Here is a 16,289-nt window from a genome sequence, read left to right on the forward strand (position 1 = left end):
TTTCTCTATTATTATTATTGTGATTTTGAAGCTTGTCTTATTTTATGTCTAGTCTATTCTTTTATTTAGTCTCTGTCAGTGTTTCTGTGTGTGCCTAGGGCAGAGGCATTTCTACAGAGGAAGGGTCCCGTGTGCAGTCTCCGACACGGGCCCCCTCCTCTCTGTCCGACGGCCGGCAGCGCACTGAGCTGTGCGCGGCCAGCGCCGGAGTTACAGACTCTGGGCACTAGAGTGCCCCCAGACTCTATAAAGTATGCGCTGGTCACCGGGAAAATGGCCGCGGCGACCATTTTCCCTATACTGCGCATGCGCAAACGACAGGAAAATGACCATTTTACAGTCGTTTTCGCAGCGCTGGACACCCGCTCCGACGTGGGACTCCGGAGAGGTAAGTAATACTATGGGTGCAGGGTGTGCGGTGCGGGGGCCCCCTGCACCCATTGTAGATACGACCCTGGCCTGGGGAGTGTGTGTGTTTAAGTTTTGTGTTAGATTATAAGTGTAGTTTGCATATTTACTTTTCTCTTTGTTATGGAGGCTGCCAGGAGTAGGGCAGGAGAGGATAGGGAGGCGGAGGAGAGGGATCCAGTTGGTGAGGACAGTGTGATGGAGGAGGTAGAGGGCTAGGACTCCGATTCGGGGGGAGGAGCCTCAACTTTGGGTAGGATTGTGCCTCGGTAAACTCCTTGTTGTCTAATTTTGAGGAGTCATTTGGTCGCTGGGCCCAACGCACTTCTGCGAGAAGAAAGCATGCCACATGGCAGGCAGCAGTTGATGCAGTGAATGCTTTCGGGCATTTAAAACGCAACAAGCGCCAGTGTGTTAGACGTTTTTCTGACATCTGACACAGCATCAAAGGAACAGGTGAAGGGAATTATGCAGCAGGAACTGGTGTCAGGAGGTAACGTGCAGCCACAGTGCATCACATCCTTTTATAGGCATCAGAATTACGTTCTTAGCAATAGAATGGTGTTTAGAAGCTAAAATCACCTGGCTTTTTAAGTAGTCTATTTATTTGGGGATTTTTCTGCCAATTTTAAGTCGATTCTCAATCCGATTTTTACTAAATAAGAGAATCATGTACTGGTCTATGTGAATGTATCGATGTATGGTCGATTTTTGGATGGGATTCGGTTCTATAGTTGATTTTGCATTTAGTAAATACCCGATTTGCAAATCACACAGAAAATCACCTATAAATATGTAATACTCATGAAAGTAGTATTGTGTTGTGAGGTGTCTTCCTTAACAGACTTATTAATCTGTTCCACCACTTCAGCGCAGGTCTCACTGCCAGGGACACCAGGGGGGGAGTGGGTACTAATTATCCGGGCTTGGGCTTGATGAAGGGGCCTGGCCCACGTCCTCCGCCCGCCCCCTCTCTCCCTTACATGTCAGTGGCCGGCAGTGTCACTCCTCAGCCCAGGGAGTCTGCGGTCTCCTTTGGCAGTGTGGGGGGGGGGGGGGGGATGGGATTGATCATACCGATTGCGCCGCCCCTGGATTTGCTCCTGGCACAAGGCACCCCCCAAAAAAAACGAAAGATCGTTGCACACAGAAAATATTACAATGTCTAATAACTTTCACCACAATAAAGTTTTATACTGTTTATTTAACTGGAAAATGCACTGAGTAGACTTCTGTGGCTGAGAGAACTTCTGGTAGACCTGCATAAACAATTGTACCTTACAATGAACGCTTTGTAATATTACACTTATGCAGTTGTAATGTCCCTATAATAAATCACTTCTATAGCAAAACAAATTTCTCATACTTACGACCAATTTAATTTTAAAGCATTACACAATAACAGATCACAGTGTCAACAATATTTGACAAGGGACAAGGTAGTCCCATATATTACCTGTAACCTTGGGGCCCCATAAAGATAACTCTCTTCAGTACGATGGGGCTCGGTGGTGCGCTCCCCAGAACGTATATCCTACTTTTAGACTCTTTATCAGCGTTACGGTACCTGAGATTTATATATGTTACACAGCAGGTCCCGTGTTTGCTAAACTGTGCTGAATTAAGGACTAAACTGTATTATTACTTATTTTACACCAAAGTTCCGGATCTGACCCGGGGGTTGGAACAGGGATCCAATCCGGATCGGACCCGGAATTTAAGCCTTTCATACTGCGGCCGTTCACACTGGAGCCAGGTATGCAGTGAGCCGGCTCTTCCGGCGTTGCAGTGGACGCTTGGAGATGACATCAGGTGCAGGGTTTCAAAGGTATTTCCCATGTTAAACCCTGCAAATTACCTGGGTTGGATTACCGGGTCACTCAACCTGGGTTATCCAACCCTGGCACTTTTTACACCTAGAAGCAACCCGGGTTAACCCTGCAATAACCCGAGTTTAAAAGGTGTAAGAGGGGTATTAGTGGGCAATCCAATTAGGTGCGAGTTGGCTTGTGCGAGCTGTTTTCAGGGCAAACGTGCACTGCGCATTGCAGTTGCAATTCAATTCCAAACTCAGATTTTTTTTTCAGAGGAAACTCGTGATTTTTTTTTGTGCACCTCCCTGAGGGTGTGAGATGGTAGGGAAAATCTTATTTTATGGTACAGATGTCGGGACACAGTGCAGTACCCCTTAAACAGTCCCCCCCCAATGACTAATTAGGTATTTAGAAGTTTCCAATTAGCCCAAAATGGCATCAAAGTACTCCCAAATCAACTTTTTCGTTCATTTAGGCATCCTAAAATTAATTACATTATTTTTGAATGGAAAATTAATTGCATTACATTAAAAAAAAAAAACTAGTGTCCTCAAATGACTCCAAAATCACCCTTTTTCCTATTTTTGTTTTTTTGCGTTTTTCATTCAGTTCGTTTGAGATTAAACAAAAAATAATAATTTTTTTAAATATATTTTTTAAAGAAGCACAAATCAGCCATTTAACAGCATTTAAAAAACCTCCAGTACTTTCCGTCTGCCCACAAAAAGCCTTCTATATTGTCCTGCTAACAAAATTATATATTTTTGCGGTCCAGGAGAGTCTCCCCACTTTTTCATGCACTTCTCCCAAGTCGCAAGCAATAGGGAATTTGCACGCCCTCAATGCGAGTAGTGCCAGTTGGCATTCCTAATTGGATTGCTTGAGTCTCGGTAGCAAGCATTCGTGAGTAGTGTGTGAGTTTCATGAGACAAACTCACACTTGCAAACTTGCCCCTAAATGGATTGACCCCAAAATTTTGCATAGAAACAGTCGCAACACACTGATGTTAGCTCAATTGTTTCTATGTAAACATCCAAGCAATTAGCAACAAAGTTTCTTTAGTACTGCGCTCCACAAAGTCTATAGGTGCGTACACATGGTACGATTAAACAGGATGATATGAACGATACCGATATTGATCATATCGTTATTGATCATATCGTCCTGTTTTTGGGCCCTTCCAACCCCCAAACGACGGTCAATGCGTGGGCATGGATGATCGATATCGACTATTGCCCGTGCATGCAAGCCAACCTGTTCGATATTGACCAGGTTAGCCTGGTTACTATAGGTCGTTATAGTTTGGGGGTTGGTGCATGTACTGGATGTTCGATATCGAACATCCAGCACATGCTAGACGATCAGACAACAATATCTGATCGTTGTCTGATCTCTTCATGTATACGGAGCTTATGGCTTAATATTATTATTATTATATGAGTTCGCTGGCTCAGAAGATATTAATAAGATTCTGGAACTGTTCCTTGGCCAGGGCTGAACACTATAACCTCTCTGTTCTGACTGGGAACTAAGTGACAAAACTTTTTGCATATGATAATGGTGCTCCAGCCAATCAGCTCCCAACTGTCATCTGTGTGAAAAACATTACGCTGTTCGGTGCCTGCCTGCCCGCCAAAAATGCCAGGCCCCGGCTCCATTCACCTGCCTGGCGTCGACAGCTGGGTCGTTCCATCGGCCCAACGTGCAGGCCGACTGAATGCCCCCGGTGGACGACCTATAGCAGTGTGCATGGTCGTCCATAGTGGGTACAAATTTGCCGATGCGGACGATATGTCGACCCAATCTGCCGGATCGGCTGACATGTCGTCCAATGTGTGACCACCTTTAGAGGGACTCTCTGTTAGATTATAGTAGTAACTCCTCACTCTGTGTTATTAACATTGCTGTCCTGGCAGGCGTCAAATAGTTTAGGCTACGATTTGTCCAGCTAAAAGTTTATACTGTCTTTGGTGTTGTCCCTCTCTTGGGGTGTGTGTGGACAGTAATGCAGGACTAACGGCCTGTACCATACACTAACGCTGGCTATAACTGAAGACTGACAAGAGGTCCTCTATATCTGTATCCACTGGTCTCCCCAAGTGACTGGATGCCCTCTTCTGCCGCCCACAGAGCTCCTGTCAGGGGAGAAGCCTTCCGGTCACTGGGAAAAACCAATGGGAATCTGGTAAAACACATACTCCCCATACAGATCCACTCCCACCTGACCACAATGCAGCCACCAACTGCCACTCTCCATGGTTCAAATCCTTGAGCCTGCCACAGCACTCACTGGTCCCCTAATGTTCACCACCGCTGAGGGAGCCAGTGCATATATTAGACAAGCCAGAGAGCTCGTCTAACAGCCACCAATTATTCCCAGTACTAACCAAGGCCTGACCCTGTTTAGCTTCCGAGATCAGACAATATCTGGTGGTGTATTCCGGTGGTGTGGCTGTAGGCCTCGGGCACTTTAAGTGAAGAACAGCTCTTATCCCGTTAAAATGGACGGCTACATCGAGATGCGGTATGGGATAGACGAAGGTCTCAACTGAAATATTAGACATAGTGTAGAGAATATAGACCAGAGTACATGGAGGAAACCCACGACAAGTACAGGGAGACTATACAAACTCCACACAGTTAGGAACATAGTGGGAGTCAACCCCACTATCTCACTTGTGAGGCAGTAATGCCAACCATTACACCATCTGTGTAATGGTTCCTCAGTGAGCTGAGGAACTTCAGATGACCGGACAGGGACGCGGCACTATCTAGGCTGGTGCCTGAAGCGCAGTCCTGTCCAGCCTCTGCTGGAAAGATGCAGACACCTGCGCTTAAAGCGAGATGGGCTGCATCCAGGGCTCCTAAGGCAGAATGCTGTAAGATACCCAGCTAGGCCCTAGAAGGGATACTAGTAGGGGGAGCGGGCCCTGGGGTTGCCATCTGTGTGCCATACCTTACCTATAGTCCAGGCCAGTTCCAGGTGGAAGTCATGGCTGACTGACACTCTGGCTGCAAATCTACGAAAACACCAGACACAGAGCCCATCGTGGTACGGAGCCTGAGGAGAAAGTCCTGCAGTTACACAACACTGAGGTACCCCCATCCCAGGCTGTTTTGCCCTTGGAAAACCTGGTACCACAATCCAGGGCAGTCCTCACACACCAGTTGGGTAAACTACTGTATTCAATAAAAGGGGGAGTAAATGAATGTGACCTCACCCCACAATAAGCGAGGCTTTACAGGCAAGGGTTTTACTAAACTGTCAGAAGATAAATTAGAAATAAAATGTACTTCTGAACACAAATACCTGCACACAGAAATATTCAGTGCTGTAACAATGGGCAGTTAATGTTCAACAAACCATATTCCAGTCGGAAGGAAGGAGCATAGGGCCTGATTCAGAGCCGGACGCAATTAGCGCTCGCTCGTCCAGAAAATAGGGGTGGCTATTCAAATGAACCGTTCGCTCTTTGCAGTCTGTTCACGCCTCTAGGTCTGAACGAGCGAACAAAACGCGGTCGTTTTTTGGAAAAATACGCCCCCTGGCCGCTCGCATCCTACGTCATGTCCGCTATTTATTAGATTAATCGAGTACATCGACCAGCGTATGAACTGCTCGCTATTCTTGTGCTTGTTTTTTTACCACAATCTTGCGAGCAGTTCTGGCTATTAAATAACCCAGTGACGTGGTCAATGACGCCGCTGTATTAATTATGCACACCCTTAAAACGCCCGTTTTGACCTTTAAGCACGCCTGCGTTCGGATCTCCACTCCCCATTTTCAAGCACCTTCCCCTGTTACCACCCACATACGCCTCCTCCTGTCACTCAAAATATCAGGCATTCCCTATTTAGCGAACAAACGATTTTCGGCCGCACTGACTGGTTCGCGCATGCGTATAACGATCCGTACGCATGCGTAGTTGGGCAAACATTGCTCGGAGCGAACGAGCGGCCGCTTACGAGCGGCTCTGAATCAGGCCCATAGTGTATAACCTGACCACAGAGGGATAGGTATACAGGGAGACAGGAGCCCTTACTACTCTTCAGAGATTTAAGCCGCACAAAACGGCAGCTGAGTCATCAGCAAACGTTTGCAAGTCCGCTGCGTAAGGAATCGCAGTTGCGACGGGATTTGCGCCAATCTCAGAATCGGGCATCACTCTCCTCTTTTGGCCGGAGAGGCGGAATGGTGGGCCGGTAGGCACAAGCAGGGTACAGAAAGAACCTGCTACAATTTGTAGTATAGTAAATTGAATGACTCAGTTTCTACAGTATAATATCTTTTAAAAAATGTGTAAAAAAAACCAGGAGCTTATCTATTTTTGATTTTTTTGTCTCTCTTATATAAAGTATTGTACACAGAGGCGTGGCGTGGCGTCATGGCGCCCAGAGCAGAGCTAAAACGACACAGTGAAAGGAATCGCATCATATCGTCCCCGCGCCCCCTGATAGTGGGTCTCAGATTGTGATCCGTCAGGGGCGGTTCTGCTTGCGTGCGCCACAGTACTCCCTGGCCGACACCCTCTGTCAATGTCGGCACTCGGAGCATGAGCTCCACATGGTCTGCCAACACTACCCTGTTGATTGTACCAAGTACCACTTATCTATACAATTCATGCAGAACTTACATTTATCCTCTGTCTGTACTCAAACAGCCGACACAGATGTGTGACCGACTCATTTATTTCCACTGTGTACATATTCCTGTTTCTAAACAGAATGAAGATGGCGAGCAGGACCCTCTTCCCTGTTTGTCTGCACCCACCCTTGTTTAATACTGTTCTTCCCAATGTAACATGCTGCAGAATATGCTAATAATAGTAATAGTTGTAGTAACAGGTATATAATAGGATAGTGTATGACAAGTCTAACACTGGCAGTGTCCTTGTGTATGAATATTATCTATTGTTCTCTCTCGTTTCTTGCAGTGGCCTCTTGTCCTCAGATTACGTGGAGATTGAGTACAGTGAAGGACAGCCCAAACTAAACAAGGTAACGTAACTACATTGTATCACAGACATGATGCTCACAGCCATAGACCAATATTTCTATAGCAGAGATAAAGGAGAGAGGGCCTGATAAAGCATTGATCGCAGCTGCGTAGTCGTACACAATGAGTCTGCGAAAATGTGGTAACATCAGCCACAGCTCAGCCAGCATAGAGACACCCACTACTGCTATCTCACATCTGTAATACCTCACAGTCCTGTGTATACATCAGTAACATCAGCCACAGCACAGCCAGCATAGAGACACCCACTACTGCTATCTCACATCTGTAATACCTCACAGTCCTGTGTATACATCTGTAACATCAGCCACAGCACAGCCATCATAGAGACACCACTACTGCTATCTCACATCTGTAATACCTCACAGTCCTGTGTATACATCAGTAACATCAGCCACAGCACAGCCAGCATAGAGACACCCACTACTGCTATCTCACATCTGTAATACCTCACAGTCCTGTGTATACATCTGTAACATCAGCCACAGCACAGCCAGCATAGAGACACTCACTACTACTATCTCACATCTGTAATACCTCACAGTCCTGTGTATACATCTGTAACATCAGCCACAGCTCAGCCAGCATAGAGACACCCACTACTGCTATCTCACATCTGTAATACCTCACAGTCCTGTGTATAAATCTGTAACATCAGCCACAGCACAGTCAGCATAGAGATAACCACTACTGCTATCTCACATCTGTAATACCTCACAGTCCTGTGTATACATCTGTAACATCAGTCACAGCTCATCCAGCATAGAGACCCCACTACTGCTATCTCACATCTGTAATACCTCACAGTCCTGTGTATACATCTGTAACATCAGCCACAGCACAGCCAGCATAGAGACACCCACTACTGCTATCTCACATCTGTAATACCTCACAGTCCTGTGTATCCATCAGTAATATCAGCCACAGCTCAGCCAGCATAGAGACACCACTACTGCTATCTCACATCTGTAATACCTCACAGTCCTGTGTATCCATCAGTAATATCAGCCACAGCACAGCCAGCAAAGAGACACCCACTACTGCTATCTCACATCTGTAATATCTCACAGTCCTGTGTATACATCTGTAACATCAGCCACAGCACAGCCATCATAGAGACACCACTACTGCTATCTCACATCTGTAATACCTCACAGTCCTGTGTATACATCAGTAACATCAGCCACAGCACAGCCAGCATAGAGACACCCACTACTGCTATCTCACATCTGTAATACCTCACAGTCCTGTGTATACATCTGTAACATCAGCCACAGCACAGCCAGCATAGAGACACCCACTACTACTATCTCACATCTGTAATACCTCACAGTCCTGTGTATACATCTGTAACATCAGCCACAGCTCAGCCAGCATAGAGACACCCACTACTGCTATCTCACATCTGTAATACCTCACAGTCCTGTGTATACATCTGTAACATCAGCCACAGCACAGCCATCATAGAGACACCACTACTGCTATCTCACATCTGTAATACCTCACAGTCCTGTGTATACATCAGTAACATCAGCCACAGCACAGCCAGCATAGAGACACCCACTACTGCTATCTCACATCTGTAATACCTCACAGTCCTGTGTATACATCTGTAACATCAGCCACAGCACAGCCAGCATAGAGACACCCACTACTACTATCTCACATCTGTAATACCTCACAGTCCTGTGTATACATCTGTAACATCAGCCACAGCACAGCCAGCATAGAGACACCCACTACTGCTATCTCACATCTGTAATACCTCACAGTCCTGTGTATACATCAGTAACATCAGCCACAGCACAGCCAGCATAGAGACACCCACTACTGCTATCTCACATCTGTAATACCTCACAGTCCTGTGTATACATCTGTAACATCAGCCACAGCACAGCCATCATAGAGACACCACTACTGCTATCTCACATCTGTAATACCTCACAGTCCTGTGTATACATCAGTAACATCAGCCACAGCACAGCCAGCATAGAGACACCCACTACTGCTATCTCACATCTGTAATACCTCACAGTCCTGTGTATACATCTGTAACATCAGCCACAGCACAGCCATCATAGAGACACCACTACTGCTATCTCACATCTGTAATACCTCACAGTCCTGTGTATACATCAGTAACATCAGCCACAGCACAGCCAGCATAGAGACACCCACTACGCTATCTCACATCTGTAATACCTCACAGTCCTGTGTATACATCTGTAACATCAGCCACAGCACAGCCAGCATAGAGACACCCACTACTACTATCTCACATCTGTAATACCTCACAGTCCTGTGTATGCATCTGTAACATCAGCCACAGCTCAGCCAGCATAGAGACACCCACTACTGCTATCTCACATCTGTAATACCTCACAGTCCTGTGTATAAATCTGTAACATCAGCCACAGCACAGTCAGCATAGAGATAACCACTACTGCTATCTCACATCTGTAATACCTCACAGTCCTGTGTATACATCTGTAACATCAGTCACAGCTCATCCAGCATAGAGACCCCACTACTGCTATCTCACATCTGTAATACCTCACAGTCCTGTGTATACATCTGTAACATCAGCCACAGCACAGCCAGCATAGAGACACCCACTACTGCTATCTCACATCTGTAATACCTCACAGTCCTGTGTATCCATCAGTAATATCAGCCACAGCTCAGCCAGCATAGAGACACCACTACTGCTATCTCACATCTGTAATACCTCACAGTCCTGTGTATCCATCAGTAATATCAGCCACAGCACAGCCAGCAAAGAGACACCCACTACTGCTATCTCACATCTGTAATATCTCACAGTCCTGTGTATACATCTGTAACATCAGCCACAGCACAGCCATCATAGAGACACCACTACTGCTATCTCACATCTGTAATACCTCACAGTCCTGTGTATACATCAGTAACATCAGCCACAGCACAGCCAGCATAGAGACACCCACTACTGCTATCTCACATCTGTAATACCTCACAGTCCTGTTTATACATCTGTAACATCAGCCACAGCACAGCCAGCATAGAGACACCCACTACTACTATCTCACATCTGTAATACCTCACAGTCCTGTGTATACATCTGTAACATCAGCCACAGCTCAGCCAGCATAGAGACACCCACTACTGCTATCTCACATCTGTAATACCTCACAGTCCTGTGTATACATCTGTAACATCAGCCACAGCACAGCCATCATAGAGACACCACTACTGCTATCTCACATCTGTAATACCTCACAGTCCTGTGTATACATCAGTAACATCAGCCACAGCACAGCCAGCATAGAGACACCCACTACTGCTATCTCACATCTGTAATACCTCACAGTCCTGTGTATACATCTGTAACATCAGCCACAGCACAGCCAGCATAGAGACACCCACTACTACTATCTCACATCTGTAATACCTCACAGTCCTGTGTATACATCTGTAACATTAGCCACAGCACAGCCAGCATAGAGACACCCACTACTGCTATCTCACATCTGTAATACCTCACAGTCCTGTGTATACATCTGTAACATCAGCCACAGCACAGCCAGCATAGAGACACCCACTACTGCTATCTCACATCTGTAATACCTCACAGTCCTGTGTATACATCTGTAACATCAGCCACAGCACAGCCATCATAGAGACACCACTACTGCTATCTCACATCTGTAATACCTCACAGTCCTGTGTATACATCAGTAACATCAGCCACAGCACAGCCAGCATAGAGACACCCACTACTGCTATCTCACATCTGTAATACCTCACAGTCCTGTGTATACATCTGTAACATCAGCCACAGCACAGCCAGCATAGAGACACCCACTACTACTATCTCACATCTGTAATACCTCACAGTCCTGTGTATACATCTGTAACATCAGCCACAGCTCAGCCAGCATAGAGACACCCACTACTGCTATCTCACATCTGTAATACCTCACAGTCCTGTGTATAAATCTGTAACATCAGCCACAGCACAGTCAGCATAGAGATAACCACTACTGCTATCTCACATCTGTAATACCTCACAGTCCTGTGTATACATCTGTAACATCAGTCACAGCTCATCCAGCATAGAGACCCCACTACTGCTATCTCACATCTGTAATACCTCACAGTCCTGTGTATACATCTGTAACATCAGCCACAGCACAGCCAGCATAGAGACACCCACTACTGCTATCTCACATCTGTAATACCTCACAGTCCTGTGTATCCATCAGTAATATCAGCCACAGCTCAGCCAGCATAGAGACACCACTACTGCTATCTCACATCTGTAATACCTCACAGTCCTGTGTATCCATCAGTAATATCAGCCACAGCACAGCCAGCAAAGAGACACCCACTACTGCTATCTCACATCTGTAATATCTCACAGTCCTGTGTATACATCTGTAACATCAGCCACAGCTCAGCCAGCATAGAGACACCACTACTGCTATCTCACATCTGTAATACCTCACAGTCCTGTGTATACATCTGTAACATCAGCCACAGCTCAGCCAGCATAGAGACGCCCACTACTGCTATCTCACATCTGTAATACCTCACAGTCCTGTGTATACATCTGTAACATCAGTCACAGCTCATCCAGCATAGAGACCCCACTGCTGCTATCTCACATGTGTAATACCTCACAGTCCTGTGTATACATCTGTAAAATCAGTCACAGCTCATCCAGCATAGAGACACCACTGCTGCTATCTCACATCTGTAATACCGCACAGTCATGTGTATACATCTGTAACATCAACCACAGCACAGCCAGCATAGAGACCCCACTACTGCTCTCACATCTGTAATACCTCACAGTCCTGTGTATACATCTGTAACATCAGCCACAGCACAGCCAGCATAGAGACACCCACTACTGCTATCTCACATCTGTAATACCTCACAGTCCTGTGTATACATCTTTAACATCAGCCACAGCACAGCCAGCATAGAGACACCCACTACTGCTATCTCACATCTGTAATACCTTACAGTCCTGTGTATACATCTGTAACATCAGCCACAGCACAGCCAGCATAGAGACGCCCACTACTGCTTTCTCACGTCTTTAATACATCACAGTCCTGTGTATACATCTGTAACATCAGCCACAGCTCAGCCAGCATAGAGACGCCCACTACTGCTATTTCACATCTGTAATACCTCACAGTCCTGTGTATACATCTGTAACATCAGCCACAGCTCAGCCAGCATAGAGACGCCCACTACTGCTATCTCACATCTGTAATACCTCACAGTCCTGTGTATACATCTGTAACATCAGTCACAGCTCATCCAGCATAGAGACCCCACTGCTGCTATCTCACATGTGTAATACCTCACAGTCCTGTGTATACATCTGTAAAATCAGTCACAGCTCATCCAGCATAGAGACACCACTGCTGCTATCTCACATCTGTAATACCGCACAGTCATGTGTATACATCTGTAACATCAACCACAGCACAGCCAGCATAGAGACCCCACTACTGCTCTCACATCTGTAATACCTCACAGTCCTGTGTATACATCTGTAACATCAGCCACAGCACAGCCAGCATAGAGACACCCACTACTGCTATCTCACATCTGTAATACCTCACAGTCCTGTGTATACATCTTTAACATCAGCCACAGCACAGCCAGCATAGAGACACCCACTACTGCTATCTCACATCTGTAATACCTTACAGTCCTGTGTATACATCTGTAACATCAGCCACAGCACAGCCAGCATAGAGACGCCCACTACTGCTTTCTCACGTCTTTAATACATCACAGTCCTGTGTATACATCTGTAACATCATCCACAGCTCAGCCAGCATAGAGACACCCACTACTGCTATCTCACATCTGTAATACCTCACAGTCCTGTGTATACATCTGTAACATCAGCCACAGCATAGAGACACCCACTACAGCTATCTCACATCTGTAATACCTCACAGTCCTATGTATACATCTGTAACATCATCCACAGCTCAGCCAGCATAGAGACACCCACTACTACTATCTCACATCTGTAATACCTCAGTTATGTGTATACATCTGTAACATCAGCCACAGCTCAGCCAGCATAGAGACACCCACTACTGCTATCTCACATCTGTAATACCTCACAGTCCTGTGTATACATCTGTAACATCAGCCACAGCACAGCCAGCATAGACACCCACTACTGTTATCTCACATCTGTAATACCTCACAGTCCTGTGTATACATCTGTAACATTAGCCACAGCACAGCCAGTATAGAGACACCCACTACTGCTATCTCACATCCGTAATACCTCACAGTCCTGTGTATCCATCAGTAATATCAGCCACAGCACAGCCAGCAAAGAGACACCCACTACTGCTATCTCACATCTGTAATATCTCACAGTCCTGTGTATACATCTGTAACATCAGCCACAGCTCAGCCAGCATAGAGACACCACTACTGCTATCTCACATCTGTAATACCTCACAGTCCTGTGTATACATCTGTAACATCAGCCACAGCTCAGCCAGCATAGAGACGCCCACTACTGCTATCTCACATCTGTAATACCTCACAGTCCTGTGTATACATCTGTAACATCAGTCACAGCTCATCCAGCATAGAGACCCCACTGCTGCTATCTCACATGTGTAATACCTCACAGTCCTGTGTATACATCTGTAAAATCAGTCACAGCTCATCCAGCATAGAGACACCACTGCTGCTATCTCACATCTGTAATACCGCACAGTCATGTGTATACATCTGTAACATCAACCACAGCACAGCCAGCATAGAGACCCCACTACTGCTCTCACATCTGTAATACCTCACAGTCCTGTGTATACATCTGTAACATCAGCCACAGCACAGCCAGCATAGAGACACCCACTACTGCTATCTCACATCTGTAATACCTCACAGTCCTGTGTATACATCTTTAACATCAGCCACAGCACAGCCAGCATAGAGACACCCACTACTGCTATCTCACATCTGTAATACCTTACAGTCCTGTGTATACATCTGTAACATCAGCCACAGCACAGCCAGCATAGAGACGCCCACTACTGCTTTCTCACGTCTTTAATACATCACAGTCCTGTGTATACATCTGTAACATCAGCCACAGCTCAGCCAGCATAGAGACGCCCACTACTGCTATTTCACATCTGTAATACCTCACAGTCCTGTGTATACATCTGTAACATCAGCCACAGCTCAGCCAGCATAGAGACGCCCACTACTGCTATCTCACATCTGTAATACCTCACAGTCCTGTGTATACATCTGTAACATCAGTCACAGCTCATCCAGCATAGAGACCCCACTGCTGCTATCTCACATGTGTAATACCTCACAGTCCTGTGTATACATCTGTAAAATCAGTCACAGCTCATCCAGCATAGAGACACCACTGCTGCTATCTCACATCTGTAATACCGCACAGTCATGTGTATACATCTGTAACATCAACCACAGCACAGCCAGCATAGAGACCCCACTACTGCTCTCACATCTGTAATACCTCACAGTCCTGTGTATACATCTGTAACATCAGCCACAGCACAGCCAGCATAGAGACACCCACTACTGCTATCTCACATCTGTAATACCTCACAGTCCTGTGTATACATCTTTAACATCAGCCACAGCACAGCCAGCATAGAGACACCCACTACTGCTATCTCACATCTGTAATACCTTACAGTCCTGTGTATACATCTGTAACATCAGCCACAGCACAGCCAGCATAGAGACGCCCACTACTGCTTTCTCACGTCTTTAATACATCACAGTCCTGTGTATACATCTGTAACATCATCCACAGCTCAGCCAGCATAGAGACACCCACTACTGCTATCTCACATCTGTAATACCTCACAGTCCTGTGTATACATCTGTAACATCAGCCACAGCATAGAGACACCCACTACAGCTATCTCACATCTGTAATACCTCACAGTCCTATGTATACATCTGTAACATCATCCACAGCTCAGCCAGCATAGAGACACCCACTACTACTATCTCACATCTGTAATACCTCAGTTATGTGTATACATCTGTAACATCAGCCACAGCTCAGCCAGCATAGAGACACCCACTACTGCTATCTCACATCTGTAATACCTCACAGTCCTGTGTATACATCTGTAACATCAGCCACAGCACAGCCAGCATAGACACCCACTACTGTTATCTCACATCTGTAATACCTCACAGTCCTGTGTATACATCTGTAACATTAGCCACAGCACAGCCAGTATAGAGACACCCACTACTGCTATCTCACATCCGTAATACCTCACAGTCCTGTGTAGACATCAGTAACATCAGCCACAGCTCAGCCAGCATTGAGACGCCCACTACTGCTATCTCACATCTGTAATACCTCACATTCCTGTGTATACATCAGTAACATCAGCCACAGCACAGCCAGCATAGTCACCCACTACTGCTATCTCACATCTGTAATACCTCACAGTCCTGTGTATACATCTGTAACATCAGCCACAGCTCAGCCAGCATAGAGACACCCACTACTGCTTTCTCACATCTGTAATACTTCACAATCCTGTGTATACATCTGTAACATCAGCCACAGCTCAGTCAGCATAGAGACACCTACTACTGCTTTCTCACATCTGTAATACCTCACAGTCCTGTGTATACATCTGTAACATCAGCCACAGCTCAGCCAGCATAGAGACACCCACTACTGCTTTCTCACATCTGTAATACCTCACAGTCCTGTGTATACATCTGTAACATCAGCCACAGCACAGCCAGCATAGAGACATCCACTACTGCTATCTCACATCTGTAATACCTCACAGTCCTGTGTATACATCTGTAACATCAGCCACAGCTCAGTCAGCATAGAGACACCCACTACTGCTTTCTCACATCTGTAATACCTCAGTCTTGTGTATACATCTGTAACATCAGCCACAGCTCAGCCAGCATAGACACCCACTACTGCTATCTCACATCTGTAATACCTCACAGTCCTGTGTATACATCTGTAACATCAGTCACAGCTCAG

The 16,289-nt window shown here is 46.0% G+C and overlaps 1 protein-coding gene across 1 annotated transcript in view; it reads left to right on the forward strand.

The window, feature by feature from the left end:
- The window catches only part of LOC148502694 (disintegrin and metalloproteinase domain-containing protein 23-like), a gene marked incomplete at its 3' end in the record, with an annotated part of 152,838 nt that overhangs the window by 85,406 nt on the left and 51,143 nt on the right, over positions 1-16,289 (forward strand). Inside the window, exon 4 of the mRNA XM_088449486.1 lies at positions 7,158-7,221. Coding sequence (XP_088305612.1) covers positions 7,158-7,221 — 64 coding nt within the window. The remainder of the gene's footprint in view (positions 1-7,157; positions 7,222-16,289) is intronic.

Source organism: Taudactylus pleione, unplaced genomic scaffold, assembly GCF_031769625.1.
Source record: "Taudactylus pleione unplaced genomic scaffold, aTauple2 ptg000486l, whole genome shotgun sequence".
Classification (NCBI taxonomy): domain Eukaryota; kingdom Metazoa; phylum Chordata; class Amphibia; order Anura; family Myobatrachidae; genus Taudactylus; species Taudactylus pleione.